Source organism: Cryptomeria japonica, chromosome 8 (assembly GCF_030272615.1).
Source record: "Cryptomeria japonica chromosome 8, Sugi_1.0, whole genome shotgun sequence".
Taxonomy (NCBI): domain Eukaryota; kingdom Viridiplantae; phylum Streptophyta; class Pinopsida; order Cupressales; family Cupressaceae; genus Cryptomeria; species Cryptomeria japonica.
The window spans coordinates 106,205,431-106,224,552 of NC_081412.1; the positions used below are offsets into that span (position 1 = coordinate 106,205,431).

At 35.9% G+C, this 19,122-nt stretch overlaps 1 protein-coding gene across 1 annotated transcript in view; it reads left to right on the forward strand.

Annotated features, from left to right (window-relative positions):
* The first annotated feature begins 1,069 nt into the window (after positions 1 to 1,069).
* LOC131062455 (transmembrane 9 superfamily member 2) overlaps positions 1,070 to 19,122 on the forward strand; it is a 28,460-nt gene continuing 10,407 nt past the window's right edge. Inside the window, exons 1-6 of the mRNA XM_057996118.2 lie at positions 1,070 to 1,460; positions 5,151 to 5,191; positions 5,301 to 5,886; positions 6,076 to 6,213; positions 6,381 to 6,537; positions 6,635 to 7,119. Of these exons, the coding sequence (XP_057852101.2) occupies positions 1,309 to 1,460; positions 5,151 to 5,191; positions 5,301 to 5,886; positions 6,076 to 6,213; positions 6,381 to 6,537; positions 6,635 to 7,119 (1,559 nt within the window). The 5' untranslated portion in view covers positions 1,070 to 1,308. The remainder of the gene's footprint in view (positions 1,461 to 5,150; positions 5,192 to 5,300; positions 5,887 to 6,075; positions 6,214 to 6,380; positions 6,538 to 6,634; positions 7,120 to 19,122) is intronic.

The window sequence follows — 19,122 nt, forward strand, 5'->3', positions numbered from 1 at the left end:
GGCCTCTATATCTATCTCATTGTCTCTTTATCGCTATCTCTCCATACTTCTTGTCCCGAATATCTCTCTCTCTCTCTCTCTCTCTCTCTCTCTTTATGTTTTTTTAATCTCTATATCCTTACCCCTTCTCTGTCACTCTTCCCCATTCCCTCTCTCACTCTCTCCCTATTATGAACATAACATGAGCTTAATTATCTTCTCATTCCATACATTTTATTAAACTCCTAATTGGATCTTTCTAAGTGGATGCATAGTTGATTTGAAGACATCATTTCTTCATTAAGACCTTTGTTGCACAAACAACATCACTTGCTAAATGGCCTATCAATTGACCTCATTTATTTAATACACAAGAGTATGCAACTAATAGACCCAAAAATTCTCTAATTGACCTTCCACACCTCTTTTTGTTTCAATATCTAAACAAAAATGGCGGCAAACAAAAAGACAGTCGGCTTTAGGTACTAGAGAAGCCAAAAACCACATAACATCAATCACTAAGCTCCCTATGAAATCTAAACAACAAGCGATCCTTTTATTATTTTCACAAAAAATAATAACTCATTAGTTTTTAGCAAATATGCAGGGACTCTAGATGTACCACAACTCTTGTTTTTAAAATGAATATATAGACCTTTTTTTTTTAAATTAAGATTTTTATTTTGTGAGCAAGTTTTTTATATCATTTTATCATATTTATTAAAAAATATATATTAAATTACAATATTTTAAAAATAAAATTATAATATTTTTTTCCTTTTAAAATATTTTAAAAATTAGATTTTGAATATTTTTTAATGTCAATTTAGAAACTTATTAAAATGATCTAATAGCTCTAAACATTACAATCTTGTTGAAGTCTCTCCATAGACATGAATGATTTAGGTAGTTCATATAAGAAACACGTTAAAAGAATACATCCATAAAAATAATGAGTTTTCACCCTTAGAAGAATACATCCATAAAAATAATGAGTTTTCACCCTTAGAAGAATACATCCACACAATTTAATACAAACGGACAACATCATCACAGCGCTATAATGTGAGATTATTGACATGCAAGGCAAATGTTTGAAGCCTCTAACCCACGATGTGATCGTTCGCTAACGGGTACGATATCCGAGGCAGGAAGAGGGACCCTCCATGAAGCAAGGGAGTTGGCATTGTATCGCCAGATTTGATGGATCTATCAATCCATTACAGTAAAAAGGACAAGCTCATGGAAGTAATTTAGACACATTCGGAGCTGTATCGGGGTTTTGTTCGAAGCCCAGGCAGGTTTTTTTCCTTAAACGTAGGAAAAATAATGGCAGGGAATCTGAATAAATCAACGGCTATTTTAGCACTGGTTTTGGCGATTGTATGCGGAGTTCATGGCGGCGCCTCAGATCACAAATACAGCAAGGGAGAACATGTTCCGCTTTACGCCAACAAAGTCGGCCCCTTCAGTAATCCCAGGTAGAATGTTACGACAAAATAAAATTGCAAGGGTCTAAGTTTTGTTCATTTTGTCGAATTGGACGAGAAATCTAGAGATCGTAGTTATCTGCGCTAGGATTGAGTTTTTATGTGGTCAGATGTGCGATTTAGTGTTTTAGGGGTTTTTAAGTATCAATGTCGGATGGAGTAGCGTGTGTAAAATTGAGACGCATAAATTTAGAATTTGTACTTTTATTGAGTGAATCTTTAGTTCTTAATGTTGGATCCATGGGCTTTTCCTTACATTTAGGGAGTTTGTACCAAGCATCACTTGTGTCATGGAGTGACACGTATATATTGGGGGTTTGTGCGAATTTGTTTGCAGGCATTACGCGTCACTGAATTCACCCGTCAGTTTCTACCTGCAGCGTCGTCCGTAATAGAAGGGTCAGAGTGTGAAAGTATTATGATGGATTGAGGAGTGTGTGATATCGTGTGTTAGACCTAGCCCGTACATTTTCGTGTTTGATCTTACATTTAAGGAATTTGTTGCAGGCACCTCGTGTTTAAAACAATTCATCCAAGATCTTTTAACAGTGTTTATTCACTATGCAAGGTTTAAGGGTTTATACGTTTTAATATTGGATCGAAGCGTGTGTAACACTGCGTTTTGGATTAGCACACGTGTATTTTGGTTTTGACCTTATATTTAGCTAGTTTGTAGAAAGCACGATTTGTCTCAAGCAATTTGCCATCTACCTTTTTCGCAGCGGTGTTTACCCTGTGATTCAGGGGTGTTGAGGGTCTTTAGATTTTAATGTTGGATGGAAGTGTGTGTGACACTGTGTTGATTAACACGCATACATTTCGGGTTTGACATTATATTCGGTGAGTTTGTTACAAGCACTATTCGTCCCGAGCAATTCAGCGTTTCCCATATGTTTCAGGGGTTGAGGCTTTTTAGATTTCATTGTTGAATGGAAGAATGTGTAACACTGTGTTGGATTTGCGCACATACATTTTGGTGTTGACCTTATATTAGCTTGTTTGTAGCAAGCATTGTTTGTCTCATGCAATTTATCCTTCAGCTTTTAGCAGCAACGTTTTCCCTATGACTCAGGTTGAGGTTTTTTAGATTTTAATGTTGGATGGAAGAGTGTAACACTGCATGCTGGATGTACGCATACATATTTGGATTGACCTTATATTAAGTGGGATCGTTGCAAACATCGTTTGTGTTATGCAGTTCACACTTCATCTTTCAGCAACAGTGTTTCCCCTACAATCCAGGGGTTGAGAGTTTTTAGATTTTAGTGTTGGATGGAACAATGTGTAAACACTGAGTGTTTGATTTGCACACATATGTTTTGGAGGTTGTCCTTATATTTAGTGGTTTTGTTGCAAGTGCCACCTGTCACAAAATGAATTCTTGAGTTTTTAACAGTAGTTTGTCCCCTGCGATTTAAGGTTCGCTAGTATGTAAGTCTTCATGTCAGATTGAGGACAGTGTCACTGCGATTTGGAGTGCTCCACATACATTTCAGGCAATACTTAAACTCCTCATTTATGGCAAGTTTGTCGCATGCTTGAGTTTCTGGCAGCATATCCCTGTATAGTGCTTGGTGTCTTTTTGCAGATAGGGTGTCAAGGGTGAATTTCACTGCACAATTGGGCATTGGGACAAGTTGCTTGGATTTTAGGGAAACACGAGTTAGGATTAATAAATGGAGGATATTGACTTAGAAAAATAAATCATTTCTAAAATGCGTTTTTGAAGATCTGCTAGCTAGTTTTTTAATATATAAACAACAAGATGCATGAAAATTCTTCAAATTGCCTCCAAATCTTTGGAGGTGGTGAAGGGACTTAATTACTGTAGGACCTATAAAAGTATGTTCACTTATTTAGAAGATTGTTACTGTGAATGAGTTTTTAGTTTTAAAATAAATTCTACCAGTTTTGCTTGATTGTTGTGATTGAAGCTTTTATGGAAAGCTTATAAGTTGATTTGCACTGGAATTACTTATGGCAGCATATTTAGGTTATGGGTGTGTTCGTTTTACTTGGAATCTTGCTTTTTTGGAGTGGTATATGGTCATATGTTCGATTTGTAGATCATGAAGATGATAAACAGAGGGAATCCTATGGGTCAGATGGCTATCTTATTGACGTTTGCTAGTTTTGTTGTCTTAGTGTTCTTTGGTACTCACACACGAGACTTACCAAGGAATAGCATGTTTTTTTAGGGGTTTGAATCCTTTGGTAGACTGACCATGGGATGCATTTGGGAAAATTTAATCCTATTTTATTACATCAAGTGGTGTTATACAGTGCCAGCAAGGAGTCTCATGTCGTGATCATGTACCCTAAAATCCCTTAAATTCAAAGGCCATTTACATGTCAATAAATAAGTATTTAATAATAAGCATACATCTAAGAAGTATTATATAAGTATATAATAATAACTTTACATGTCAAATAAAAAGTATTTAATATTAAATATATATCTAAAAAGTATTACATAAGTATATAATATTTCCACTTATAACGGTAAAAACACAAACAAAAGAATTGCTGAAATAATTAATGGTGGCTTTTTATGTGTCCATGTAATAAATAAAATAATTCTGAAGTAAAATAAAATAACTCTTAATTAAATAAGTTAGCTCCAGACTGATATCTCTCAACTTTTTTTAGATAGATGTATTTGAGATATCTATACTAGTTGATAGAGAGGAAGAGAGTCAAGCATCCATTTAAAAAAATGAACTAAGCAGATATAACCAAGGACTTGAATCCTGAATCTAGTTCAATGGAAGATAACGTTTCTATGTAGTCAGGTACATTTTTAGACTCTACAATGGGTCCAAAGATTTAGAGCACATTGGGATTGAATTTTGTAGTAGGAATTTTGAGAATGTGTAGAGAAAGTGTGGAATGGATCAATTGCACCACCACTTTAGAAAGTGTTGAGTATGATCCATATAGAGAAGACACTTAGATCAAGAATCTAGTTGAGTGGAGATAATTCTTTTAAGAGGGTAGTTATTTTTTTTCAAAATTCTCTAGTTGGTGTATTTAGAAATTGCAGGAAGCAATTCAAGAGGCCAGATCTGTGTTTATTCTGCTTCATTAATTAGGGTTCGATGCTATTCTATGGCAAGAGGCCAGATGCTTATCTATTCTGCCGCACTCATTAGAATCCAAAACTATGTTACTGCCAAATCCATGGAAGGTATCTTGGTTGAGCCAATGCCAAGTTGGGCAAGACAAGCCCACTTCTTGAGTAAACAGAGAAAAGATATCGTCTTATTGGGCAGGGCAAATGCTCTTCTTGGATATGCAGGGGAGTGTTAGCCATTCCATGGCTGGGGTGATTACTCCTGTTTTTAACTTTTTATGTTTTTGGTCACCGTGATTGGTTGGCCTCTGGCAATTATTTCTTATCCTCTGTAGGAATATCTCTTTACTGGAGCTTTGGACTTTGTCATCTGAATAATGATGGGTTAGTCTTTGAGCCTAGATTCTCATTATGTTAAAATCAAATTTATTTTAACTTCATTAGCATGTCATACAAAGCTTTTGTTTCATAAAAATCTTAGCACAGTTGATTCCTGATAAAACCAGAGAGAAAAATTAAACTAAATTTCTGTATTAAATTTAAATGCCGTTGTTTCCTTCAATGCCACTCTCTCTATCTAATATACTATTTTTCTATTTGTTGTGCAGTGAAACATATCGATATTTTGATTTGCCTTTCTGCCCTCCAGGTTTGGACCTTTCTGCTTATTTGACTTTGTGTAGTGTTGTAGTATGTAATAACTATGTATCTGAGTTGGCCCATTGTTAACCAGTTTCCATTTTAATTGGCAATTGTAGATAAAGTCAATGAGAAGAGGGAAGATCTTGGAGAGGTCTTGAATGGTGATAGGATGGTCGATGCTCGATACAAGCTTGATTTCCAAGAAAACAAAGATTCTGAACTACTTTGCAGTAAGAAACTGACAAAAGAGGATTTAGAAAAGTTTAGGGAAGCTATCAGAAAGGATTATTATTTTCAGATGTACTATGATGACCTACCAATCTGGGGTTTCATTGGAAAGTTTGAGAAAGAAAATAAGGCACTTCCAAATGGTGCCAGATATTTACTATACAAACATATCCACTTCGAAATTTATTACAAGAATGACAGAGTCATAGAAATAAATGTTCGCACAGATCCAAGTTTCACAGTTGACATTACCGAGGACAAGGAAGTTGAAGTTGATTTCATGTACTCTGTTAAGTGGGTGGAGACTAAAGTTCCTTTTGAACGGCGAATGGATAAATATGCAAAGCAATCTTCTTTGCCACAGCATTTGGAAATTCACTGGTTCTCCATTATCAATTCTTGTGTAACAGTTCTTCTTCTGACTGGATTTCTTGCCACTATTCTTATGCGGGTTCTCAAAAACGACTTCATCAAGTAAGAAAGCGTGATTTGATTGTACAGTTTGGCAAAATAAACTCCTGTAGAAGTAAATATTACATGATTGCTTGTGCATAATATCTCATGTCATGAGTCAATGAAATTAATTGATCATTTCATTTGCTTGATAAATCCTAAAATGATAATTTCCTTACCCAGAAATCTACCGATTTTGTTGCCATGAAGGTATTCTCATGATGAGGAGTCTACTGATGACCAAGAGGAGACAGGTTGGAAGTACATTCATGGAGATGTCTTCAGATATCCTCAACACAAGTCTCTGTTTTGTGCTGTTCTTGGATCTGGGACTCAGCTTTTTGCTCTGTAAGTATAAATATGATATACATAAATATATTCTAATGACTAAGGGCGTTATTGCTCCGGAGTTGTTTTTCTAGTGCCTTTTAATTGGTTGGGAGTTTTCCAAAAATATTAGTTTCTCATTCTGCTAGGCATTTGCCTGATTCAATCTTCTTAATGTGCCATTTCAGTGCCATCTTCATCTTCATGCTTGCACTGGTAGGTGTTTTTTATCCTTACAACAGGGGTGCCCTATACACAGCCCTTGTGGTTATATATGCCCTTACATCTGGCATTGCAGGCTACACTGCCGCTTCTTTCTATTATCAACTTGAAGGATCAAACTGGGTATATATTTTTTCATTTTTGAAGTCAATTCAGAACTAGTATAATAATTTTGTAACATGATATGAATATGATTTAACTTTTTTATTGTCTATTGCAGGTGAGGAATCTGTTGTTGACCGGCTGCCTATTTTGTGGGCCTCTGTTTCTAACCTTTTGCTTCCTGAATACAGTTGCTATAGCTTACAATGCAACTGCAGCTCTGCCATTTGGCACAATCATGGTCATTCTCCTTATCTGGACACTTGTGACATCTCCTCTGCTTGTTCTGGGTGGTATTGCTGGTAAAAACAGCAAGGCTGAGTTTCAAGCTCCTTGCCGCACCACAAAGTACCCCAGAGAAATTCCTCCTTTGCCATTTTACAGAGGGACCATCTCTCAAATGGCCATGGCAGGATTTTTGCCATTCAGTGCAATCTACATTGAGCTATACTATATATTTGCAAGTGTATGGGGTCACAAAATCTACACAATATACAGCATCCTCTTCATTGTTTTCATCATCCTTATCATTGTGACAGCCTTCATTACCATTGCATTGACCTACTTCCAGCTAGCAGTTGAGGATCATGAGTGGTGGTGGAGGTACGTTGATTGTTTTTCTCATAAGCTTGCATGTCCCAGTTCATTTTGATTTACTTTGTACAAGTCATACTCATTTAGTTGGAGATTTCAATGTTTCTCGTTTGATTTTCTTTTTGGAAGTCTCTATTGGTAAATGAAAGAATGATAGGTGGTTCGGTTTGTGATCAGTTTGTCTGTTGGTTATGGTTTTGTCTAGATTGGGTGGATATTACACATTTATTACTTGAGCTGCAATTTTCAGGTTCTCTAAATTAAAATTATACTTACTGCATATTCAAAAATATTGAAGAGCTGCAATTGTTACATTTTCATTTAGCTATGAGGTACAAATAGTGGTGCTATGAAATGGCTTGTATAGATTAGGCTGATGATACATGTTCATTTCTTGTGCGGCAAGTGTGCCATGAAATATACAGGTGCAATAGTTTCATTTTAGTTGGTATACTGTATTATAATTCAATAGTTTTACCCCTTTACCATGACATTAGGAGAGAATTTTGAGGCCTTCCAGCATGCTTTCATTGGCACGTGGGATCTCCTTATTAACTAAATATCGTTTTTATTCTATTCTTCTTTAGGTTTGAACCTTATGATAGCAATCGGGAGCAAAACTGGCCTTGCCACTTTATGCACACCCTCAAATGCTGCTGTCAATGAATGATTGTTGTGACAAGTATAAAAAGATTTATGTTTCCTCATTGTTCTGTTACATATTATCATTTTATTTCTACTCATTTAACTGGTACAAAAATTAGCATCTGCCAACTTGTTGTGACGTTTTCACACATCGTCCCATTGCAAATGGGGACCCTTGCTTTTTTGCTTTTTGGGGTTTGTTTTTTGGTCTTTTAGGGTTTTGTTAGTTAGCCTTTGCATTTTGAGTGCTGTCGGGGAGATCAATAGGATAGCAAGTCCTGCTGGAGTGAAGTTTTGATCCTGAAAATTTGGCTAAGTCTGAAAGTCCTGATCCTGAAATTTGGCTAAGTCTGGAATGTCCTAATCCTGAAATTTGACTAAGTCTAGAAACTGAAAAACCTCAAAAAACTAGATTTTGCAATATAACTTCTGGAGGTCTGAAACCACTCTCAAACATCCTGAAAGTATATATGGAATATAACTTAAAGTATAAGTGACTTTCTTATACTTAAATGTTATATTCCATAAAATTTATCCTGATAGAGAGTTCAAAAAGTCAAATTTCGCTCCTGTCCTTCATTGAGGATCCAGAGCGAATTTCGCTCCTGTCCCTCTCCCAGGGACCAAGGCAAAGTGCTCCTGTCCCTCACCAAGGGTCCAAGGCGAAAAGGCTTATTTGAGTCATTCCTGGCCTTGTTTGGTCAAATTGAAACATCAAAGACACAATGAAGGACGAAATGAGCATGATAGAGCATCCAAACTTGACAATGAAATGATGAAGTTTTTTGCCTAGAAGGTCAAATTCGCTCCTGTCCCTCACTGAAGGACCAGAGCGCTTTTCTTTATATGCACAATTTTAGACCTTTTTTGGACATTAACTTTTATTCATAGCATGAAGTAAGGTGAAATCTTCCCTAGCAAAGGAAATTTGAGATGAAAATTGTAGTGATTTGGCCTTGAGGACAAAAATCGCTCCTGTCCCTCACTGAAGGACCGGAGCTTGATTTTCAAATTTGCACTGTTCTTGCAGGATCGGGACAATTTTATGATTGGAAGAGATCAAGGAGGGGATGTTTTGTCCATTGAATATAATTTAAGTAGTCTACAAAGGAGTAAATCAACCCAAATGACAAAAAGTGCTCCCGTCCCTCACTGAAGGACCGTGCCACTTTTTCAAGTTTCTCCTATTTGTTTGATATTTTATGGCAAAACTTGACTTGGATGGGAAGGACGAAGGATGTTTTATGCCTTGGACGCAATTGAGAGATTTAAAGAACAAAAGGGTACGCCAAGATGTCAAAAGTGCTCCCGTCCCTCACTGAAGGACCGTCCCACTTTTCCAAAAGTGCTCCCGTCCTTCATTGAAGGACCGTCCCTCTTTTCTAAAAATACAAATTTCTTGCAAAGGCAAGGCAAGTTGCGTGATTGAAATGAATAAAAGAGGGCAAGATTCATCCATTGAAGATAATTTGGAAGACTAGCAAAGGACGAATTGGCTTAAAAATGAAAAATCGCTCTTGTCCCTCACTGAAGGACCGGAGCTTGAATTCCAAATTTCCATTATCCTTGCAAGATTTAAGTGATTTCGCGATTTGAGGAGGTCAAGAGAAGTATGTTTTATTCGTTGAATATAACTTGAGTGGCCTATAAAGGAGAAAATCAACCCAAGTTGCAGTAGGCGCTCCTGTCCCTCTCCAAGGGACCAGAGTGATTTTCAAAGGAAGCTCCTGTCCCTCTCCCAGGGACCAGAGCGATTTTCTCATAAGACAAACTTTTGGCAAAGGTAGGGCAAGTTTCAAGTTTGAGATGAAGGAAGGGAGGCTTAATCAATCCATTGAAGATAATTTTGAAAGTTTGCAAAGCACAAGGGAACCCATAATGGCCAAGGCGCTCCTGTCCCTCTCCCAGGGACCAGGGCGAAAAACACATTATCAAGCCTTCCTCCCCAAATTGGGACGAATCCAGGTCAAGGCATAAGATTGGAGTGATATTTAAAAGCGCTACAAGGAAGGACGAAGTTGCAAAGACCACAAGACTTGATAAAAATGGCTAAGGCGCTCTTGTCCTTCACTCAAGGACCAAGGCGATTTTCATGGAATCAACCATTCCCTTCCAAAACCACGTCAAGGCAAGGATATGCAAAGTCAAAAATGTCTTTCGAAGGACGATGAACAAGGAATTGACTCCAAGAATCGACAGTCTTGGGCACAAATGCAAAATTCGCTCCTGTCCCTCTCCCAGGGACCAAGGCGAGATTCTTAACAAAGTGATATTTTCATCATGCTTAGGCGCCAATATCCTTCAAATTGTATTAAATGCCAAATTCGCCAAATCCTTGAAATATTTTAATTAAATTTGCATTTGATAAATGTGCGTTGGTATTTAATAATTAATTTAAGCCTTTAAAAAATCAAAATTTTTAATTGTAAAGGCATTTTAAATTAATTATTATTAAATTAAATTTAAAAAGAGAGTGCTTGGGATATTATTTTAATATTTTATAAAGGTCGGCCTCTCCTTTTATTAAATTTTAATTATTTTTGGCCTGTTTTCCAAGTCGGCCTATGGAGAGATGTAGAAGGTGAGCGCTCTATATATTGGAGGTGTTGTTTCACAATTCATATCATTCAATCATCCTTTCAAGTGCGATTTGGAGAAGCAAGGAAGGAGGTGCGAAATCTAGCTTGTGTGGAGCGAATTTCTACCAAGTGTGGAGACTAAGGAAGGTGAAATCCATCTTGAAGGCTATTGGAGAGGCGCATTTCTTGCTAGATTGGAGGATAAATTCCAGATGTTTTGAAGGTGTTGAAGGCTAGAGGAGGTGCATTTTATCCAAGGGAGAGCTTTGATCTACACTTTGCCTAGCGAATTCTCCTATTTTTGCATCATTTTTTTAGAATTAATTCCCAAGTGGAGGTATGGCGTAATCACCTTGGCACCATTTTTTGAAGATTTAAATTTTGCTTTGAAAATCCTAAATTAGGAAATGATAACTCAAGATTTATCATGAAGTTTCCTAATTAAAATCTTGAATCTTCCTTTTAAAAGTTTAATTTTTAGATTTCAAGATATATTATTAATTGTGAAATGTTGTGTAGGTATCAAGATGGCGACTCCAAGCTCGAAAGATCTACAAGTCGGAAGACTCTCCTCAAGGAAAATCAAGCCAGATCAAGGACGATCAAGCATCGACAAGGACGACATTCTTTGGACTAACGTCATCAAGGGCGACCTTCTTCGATCCAGCCTAGCATCGACAAGGACGACCTTCTTTGGACTAACGTCATCAAGGGCGACTTCTCCAATCCAGTATTCCAAGGCGAGGTACATCAATCATCCTACACATCAAGGACACAAGAAGTTAGAGCAAAGGGTTCGTTGAAGAAGCAGATAGTTCCAAATGAATTAATTAAAGCTAGCTTCTCAACAACATCAAGTTGAATATTTACCAAGTTACAAGTGTCAGACGAGGTGGCATCCTATTCATCACTTCTCCAGTCAGTGTGGTCCACCTTAGCATTTCCAGATTCAATGTACCTAACTCATGGAAGGTGGCACAAACTCTGATGTACCTACCTCGGCTATCCATTGGTCGATTTTTCCAGGGAGGACATGTGTCCAAGCAATACAATTTTATCATTGGTCGAGCATTAAATGTTATGTAATGGTTGTAACAAACCCTAATTAGGGTTTTCATTGCAAAATCTTGGCCATTGATCTCGAATTGATCTCAACCATCGAATTGTATTATGGGCACTATATAAACCCCGACTCTTCATTTTGTAAAGGCATTAGGCAGTAAGCAGTTAGAAGACAGATAGAGAGTAGTTAGAAGGTGATTAGCTAGTTGATAGAATAGCAATTAGAGTAGAGTAGAGAGAGAAGGCAAAGATTGTTGCCAAGATGTTGTTGTAAAAGACTTGTAACTTCATTGAAGAAATGGTGAAATTTATGGGTCGATTCGACAATTTGCATGGTCTTTATACTTCTCATATTTGGTTTCATGTTATTAGATGAGTGGAAGAAATGTGTTTGATTGATGGTGAAATTCGTATATCCATACTACTAGCAGTTTGTTGATTGCAAACTTGCCTTGCGTAGTCAACTGGAATCATTCAGCTTAAGCTTAACTTCAATTGTCGCTTCTTCATTGATATGCATCAACCGGATGGTGTCTATGCCTGCAGTGATGATTTGAACATCATAAAGCTTTCCTTCGAAGATCGCACTAACCTTGTGGAGATGGTCCTGGGATGTCAAAACAAGACTTAGTTAGAATTTCATCAAAGATCATTCATTGCTCCTACATTCTTAGTATTAGGATTAGATCCTTTCCTCGCCCTCATCTTTTTTCCTTTTTTTCAAGTCCAAGCTAGTAAGAGCCTGTGTTCCAGCAATATTCAAAGCAAATCAGAAGTTCAGGCATCAAGTGTAAGTCCCCTTGTGATTCCAGCAAATCGCATCATACCACAGAGAGCTTATCCACACGTAGAGACCCTACATACAAGAACCTTGGAGTCATCCTGATTGATCCTTTTTCGCGATATCTTCAGCAATCAGAGGCTTTATTCAAGAGAGGATAAGGTACCCTTCGGTATTTTATTTTGTGTTTGATTGTTTACAAAATACACGTCAACACAACTGTACTAATTGTGATTTGATGCTCTAACTTAATCTCCATCTAAATTTATTTCTATTATTGTTTAAATCTTAAAAAAAAAAGATATTTGTTTCCTCATTGTGCTTTTACATACCATCTCTTTATTTGTATTCATTTAACTAGTATCAAAATTAGTGTCTGTCAACTGTACTAATTGTAATTTGATGCTCTAACTTAATCTCCATTTTAGTCTATGAAAAGTTTCATTACATGATGTGACGATTGTTTAGATAAATTAAATTGTCAAGTTTACATTCTAAAAAGCTACCAGTTGACTTGTGTTTAAGGGTTACTTATTGCCTCTAGTATATAATAGTTTAGTTGGTAATTTTTTCGAAAGAAGTTGGTGCGTGGACATGTGTAGTTGTCTATTTGAAGGGCTTAATGCCAAGGGGTGCTACCTTCTTTCCATTAGGAGTCGAGCCTTTTGATGAGATGGGTTGCTGAAATATAGCAGTATTCATTAGTGTTTGTGCTATGTTCCCAAATGAGTTCAACTATATCCACAAGTGTCCTAAACCCTAGGGTGGCAGAAGGTGTAGACCTGATGAGATGGGTTGCTGAAAATATAGCAGCAATCATTAGTGTTTGTGCTGTGTTCCTAAATGAGGTCAACTATATCCACAAGTGTCCTAAACCCTAGGGTGGCAGAAGTTGTAGACCTGAAAGAACAAAGTTGAAGTCTGAAAAGTAGAAAGACATATACATTCTAAAATGCCCAAAGATTCCTGGAATTTTTGAATCACTGTTGTAAACCTTATATTTGAACCAAAAAACCTGATCTCGGCACTGAAATAAGAAAATTGATGAAACTGTTGCAAATTTGAAATCCTAAAACTGGAAAATCTAAGTCTGGAAATATTTTTTTTTTAAAGTGTACTCTAATGTTTACTTCATCTAGAACTACAAAAACAGAATAAACTGCCATGTTAGTGCAGAAGGACACGACCAAAACATTCTGGAAATGGGTGTTTTCACTTTCATGGCAAAAGATAAAACCTTTCCAAGAAGGTTTAGATCACCAACTCAGGCCTAAATCTCCAGGTTAGTATTGGATGCCACCCTTGGTCCAAAATGCAGTCACATACACTTGTGTGCAACTACCGCCCTAAACAACTAATGAAACTCTGAGGCCTACCACCCAAAACAACTTCTGTGCATTCTCCAACTTTTTGCCAAGTCCCAAGTTTATAAAATTTTTGGGTCATTGTAGTAATTGTTGAATCTGAGTTTTTCAGCTATATGCTACAACAATGTTAACTTCTACAGCAGCCAATAGATGCAGAGATTGCAAAATTCTAACAGTGTTTTAACAGCAATTGGAAAATTTTCACAATGCTGTTCAATGTCTAGAATTGCTGCGTTTGCAGTTTTTTTTGTTGCCCCCTTTCCTATTTCTCTCTTCCTTCTCATGGTGGTGGTGATGCAGGAATTTTACATCTTTTCCATTTTTTTATTTGTCATTTTAAAGATTTTTTAACATATGTTAGCATCAAATTAAAAATATTTTCAATAAAATGAAAAGCTGCCTGAACCGAACTGGATAAATCTGACTGGTAAAAAAATACAGAATAAACTGGTTTTGAATTAAACCCCATTGAATTTGATAATACTGATCTAGACACGTTGACCGAACAGAGGGTTGGTGGACTCACTTTCCATAAAGTGCCTAGTTACATAAAAAGGTGTTGTGGGTCCATTACCTAACAATTATTATTCAGGTAATACAAGATATATATAGCTATGTTACTAGTTCAGGTCTGGTTGTTTGCAATTTTTTTTGTTGGGTTTGGTATGACAAGAATATTAAATATGTAAAAATATACATTTTTTGGTACAAAATTAAACGCATAACACAGCTGATAATTGATAATTCAATGTCAATTGTCAAATGTTAAAGATAAATCAAAATATTTTATATTAGTGCATCTGCACATGTGAAATTAATAGAAATCATCATGTTGCTCTTCATTCAGAGAATCAGTAACTTTAGCTGGTTTGTTGGAAGGACTAGTAGAGCTAGTGCTGCCCTCTCACTAGTTGCAGCATGCAAATGATGCTGTTTAGCAGACTTGTGCTTGCTTGCCATCCTCTATTGAGAGTGAGACTAAGGAAACCTGTTAGTTAGAGTTAAGTTCATTTTTAATTTTTGCCCTTTTTCATTTAAAAATATTCTTTTTGGGTTCCAGGTGAGCTCCTCCTGTTTCACCCAGGGTCCTGCCCCAGGCCTCTGGATTTGGCTCAGGTAATGTACCTGTAATGAATCTAGATGCACAGGGCAGGACTATGGGTGAATCCAGGCCGGGCCTGGACTAGAATCAGAAACTGTCCCACAGTAATTCAGGTTTGGCAAGGGTTCCTGTGGCAGAACATGGTAACATAGATTTATAGTACTTCGTATGCAACTATTGTGAATTTTCAAATGCTTATCAATCTTTTAGTCGCAAGGGTGATTTGTTACCTTTTTATTTAACCTATCAGTGAAATGGTGTACGGACTTGTTATTTAATTTTAGGTGTTGTTTTTTTTCAATTCACATTTTGATGTGCTAGATATGCACTTGATTCAGTATGAGATAGAATGGGTGACAAAGATCTACTGAACATCTAATTTGTTTTCAAGAGGTCATGGAGGAAAATTGGGTTATAATAATTGCACTCCTAAAAGTGTTTCATTGCGTCAAGCCAAATTTTATGTTGGGGATCACAGTTGTCTCTTGTATATCGCTTCAACCCAAATTTTATGTTGGGGATCACAGGTGTCCCTTCTACATTGTGAGCTCGGCTGTTATCTTTAGAATCCTTTCTTTGAAACTGTATATTGTCTTAGATATTGGTTGTCGAGAATCTGTACCCCTTTCGAGAGTTTCCATCAAATTCTTGACCTATTATTGAAATTGTTTTAGATACTTTTTATGTTTCTGTTTGGTTTTCATAAACATTGCCTCACATATGTCATGTACCATGTTTAATATGTTTTCTATTTTCAACCTATTGTTTGCAGTGATTTTTCAAACTTATACATAAAATTTCTTACATTTGTGTTGAAGTCTGCTAATTTTTGTTGGGTTTCCTGGTGCAATCTGAAGATCCATCATTGAATTCCTTTAGGTTGACTGTGCATGATTGGAGTTTCAATTGCAGAATTTTGAAAAAACATCACAAAGTATATATAGATCTATTCACTTTATCATTGCATTCTTATATTAGATACAGGAAGGCATATGACACTCCCATCTGTTGGGACAACTTGTACCCAAGATTTGACTTTCTCATGGGAAGTATTTACCAGAAGTCTCAAACTCTATAGAATTAAGTTCTGTATGGAATATCCATTTTGGTCTGATTATATCTTGATTTATAGGAAGGAGCATGGTTTTCTAGAGGGTTATCAACCTGGCCTGGTAAAAGAACATACTTGAGGGATCTCCCTTCACATGGATGGTGCAAGCATTCTATTTATTTGCATGTAGATAATGATCTACACTCTATGTATGAAATGCTTCTCAGTTTTTTGGCCAGATATTTATGATTCAGATATTCGTGATCATCTGACCAAGTGAGAAATTTTCAGTCTTCTAGTCTATCAAAGTTTTTCCAACTCTTTTTTATAGCTCATTGGTACACCAACATTTCCCATGTCTATCTTAATCTAACTACACAATCTAACCTTTTACGCTCACATTGAACTATCATTATTATTGATCAACATCATTCTGACATCCTTCCTGCTTTTTGCACTAATGGTTTAGAAAAGATTTATCAACATTAATAGTGTTCACACTGTAATGTTTTTGTTCATAATTTATAACATAACATATAGCACTTCTACTCTACTCTGAATATTCAATATTGTTATCGTTTCAACTAGCACAAACAATTCTAGGTCTTTGAAAAATGGTATCTATAAATGTGCAAATTTGACATGATATTGCATTTGCTTGCAAATATATAGGGCAACTTTTGTGAAAAATTTAATTTTTTTTTTTAATATGTCACTGGTCTGATATTTGAGCAAAACTAGTGGAACCCATTGTAGTTGGTCACGTCTTTCCTTGCCCTCTGAGCTGAGGAATCTGATATGTCTAGGTGCTACAGCATACAGGCATGTTTGAATTCAATGCTGGTGTTTTTAATCCAAAGGATCAATCGGCTTTTAATATGCACGTTGCTGGTCATGCACAAGCTTTTGTATATAAACAGGGCCAATAAATCTATCACAGTCAGTAGTGTGTCTGTGAAACTTAGTATATAGTATATACATTAAATATGTCAATGTGGTCAATACCAATTTATGCTGTGGCACTACTAAATATGTCTTATTATTTGCTTCTTTCTTCTATGTTAATATGATGGATAGCCTGGTGGCTTAAATTTTTATAGTTATACCATAATTTATCTACATGTGCTGCAGCATTAATTTCCTGATCATAATTCTTCCTCTAGCCTGTGCCTATAATCGGTAGTCATAGCAACAAAAATATTTTAGGAAAAAATCAGCAAACCAAAAACAGCATCAATTTCCCGATCATAATTCTTCCTCTAGCCTGTGTCTATAATGGGAAGTCATAGCAACAAAAATATTTGAGGGAAAATCAGCAAACCAAAAGTGTAATCAGGATGTAAACAGGAAAAAATCAGATTTGAAGGAAAAGTAAAAAATGCAGAAAAAGGGAGAAAAGGAATTTCAATAACATATAGATATAGAGAGCAAAAAAAATTGAGAGTTTAGCCCATCAATTGTGGAATATGCATTTTTATCATTTATGTTCATATTGCGTACTGTGTAAAGGGCAAAACTGTTTCGTAGCAGTGAGTTTTGATGAATAAAATTCTTCTTTAATAGTCTTCCAGTTGCTGTGGAAAGACAGTGCAGCAGTTACATGACCACCGTGGAAATACATTTGCAACAGCTATTAATAAGTTCCATTACACAATTTTCATAATAATTTCATTATTAAAAAAACATATTTAATCAAACTGCATAAATAAGAACACATATTTCCTTTTAAAATAAACTTATCTCATATTAATTTTAATTAATGATTCCTCACTTCATTATCTTTAACTCTTAAAATTCAATCCATAATAATTGCTCCATTAACACTGTCCACGCATGTATTACAGTTTTGATCTGTAGACTGTTATATTCTTTTGGTAGTACTTAAATGAAATCAATTACATTTATAAATTTAGAGACCATAACATTTTATAATTTTCGTGGACAATGAGCATCACATTCTTTTGTTCTTAGTACCCAACTCATAAAGGTAGTATTTACCATATCTTAAAGGTTTATGACCATCAATGCGTAACTGTTACTGTGCATTTGTAAATTGTTATTTGTAATCTCTTGTTTGCTTTATTACAACAAAAAAACTCACATCAAATAATTTTGATTGATTGATATACAGTATACTAATTGTGTGCCTCAGTTGAAGTTGTATAGAAACAATGATCAATCTAAGTTGTAGAGGATCGAAGGAATAATTCATAAGTACAAATATCTTCTGTAACCTGCATCATAAGACCAAAAATAATTTCCGAATGGGAAAATAACAATGACAAATCTGTTTTGCCAAATAACAATAGGTATTGGAAACCTTGATACAAAGAAAATCGAGGAGGCATTGAAAATTGTTGAAAAAATGCAGCATGCAATTAAAATGTGTTTAGTCAGGAAAAAATTGGCCAATCAATGCTGATTGTAGTTTGTGAAATTGCCACCAGTGTCATTTCATGATTTTGCTGTTTAAGTGTGTGTTTTTGGTGATTCATGCTTCTATGGATAGGATTATGTGGTGGGAAAGACTGGGATAGAGAATGAAATGCCAGAGAAGATGATAATGTCTTGTCAAAGACATGGTTTCCAAGCCTAAGACACTGGCTGTTGTGATTTTTATGCTTCCAGGTTTCTGTTTCTAGGTATTGGGTGGTGAAAACCAGTTTTTCTGTGATTTTTGTAGACCCAGGGATGGGTTTCAAGGATGGCAATTGTTTTTCCAGACTTTGGAAATTACTGTTAAAATAACATGTAAAATTAAGATTTGCAAAATTAATTACAAAAAACAGTAACAGAAGTTGCAATCTGTCATTTATGTAAACAATGAATGAAAGAAGTTGAAATTTATACAAAGTTTGACAATTTTGAAAATCAATTGCTCTAAATATTTATGATATCCATCAAGTTTAAGATACAAAGTACAATGGCTAGTCTAAATCATTGTCTAATACAAAAGTTGTGGCATTACTTAATTGTTGGAACTACAAGAATCATTTAGCTTCTGAAACTGGAGCCCCACCAACCTTGTATGCACAACCTGGTTCTGAGTAATTTGCGTTGGCTCATGAAGCTCTTCATCCTGCCATGTTGAATACTCAACCGCCTTGCGATCCAGAAGAGGCAAGATACTACGTACAACGACAAATTTACTTGTTCTCCTAGAGGTAAACCTATCTCTCTCGATAGAGTGGGTGAAGTTGTTTGTAAATTAATTTCTTTCAACAACAAAGGGACTGCAAACCTATGATAAGAACAAAATGGTAAGTGAAAGCCCATACAGTTGTCACTAACTCAGTAGGTTCTTTAGTGTCAAAGTACCCCCATCTCATTTTGCTGAATTCATGTTGTTCGTAAGTTAAACAAATCTGGTCCTCTTATATCAAGATGATGCAGCTTCCTTTGTATTGTACATTATCTTAACGACT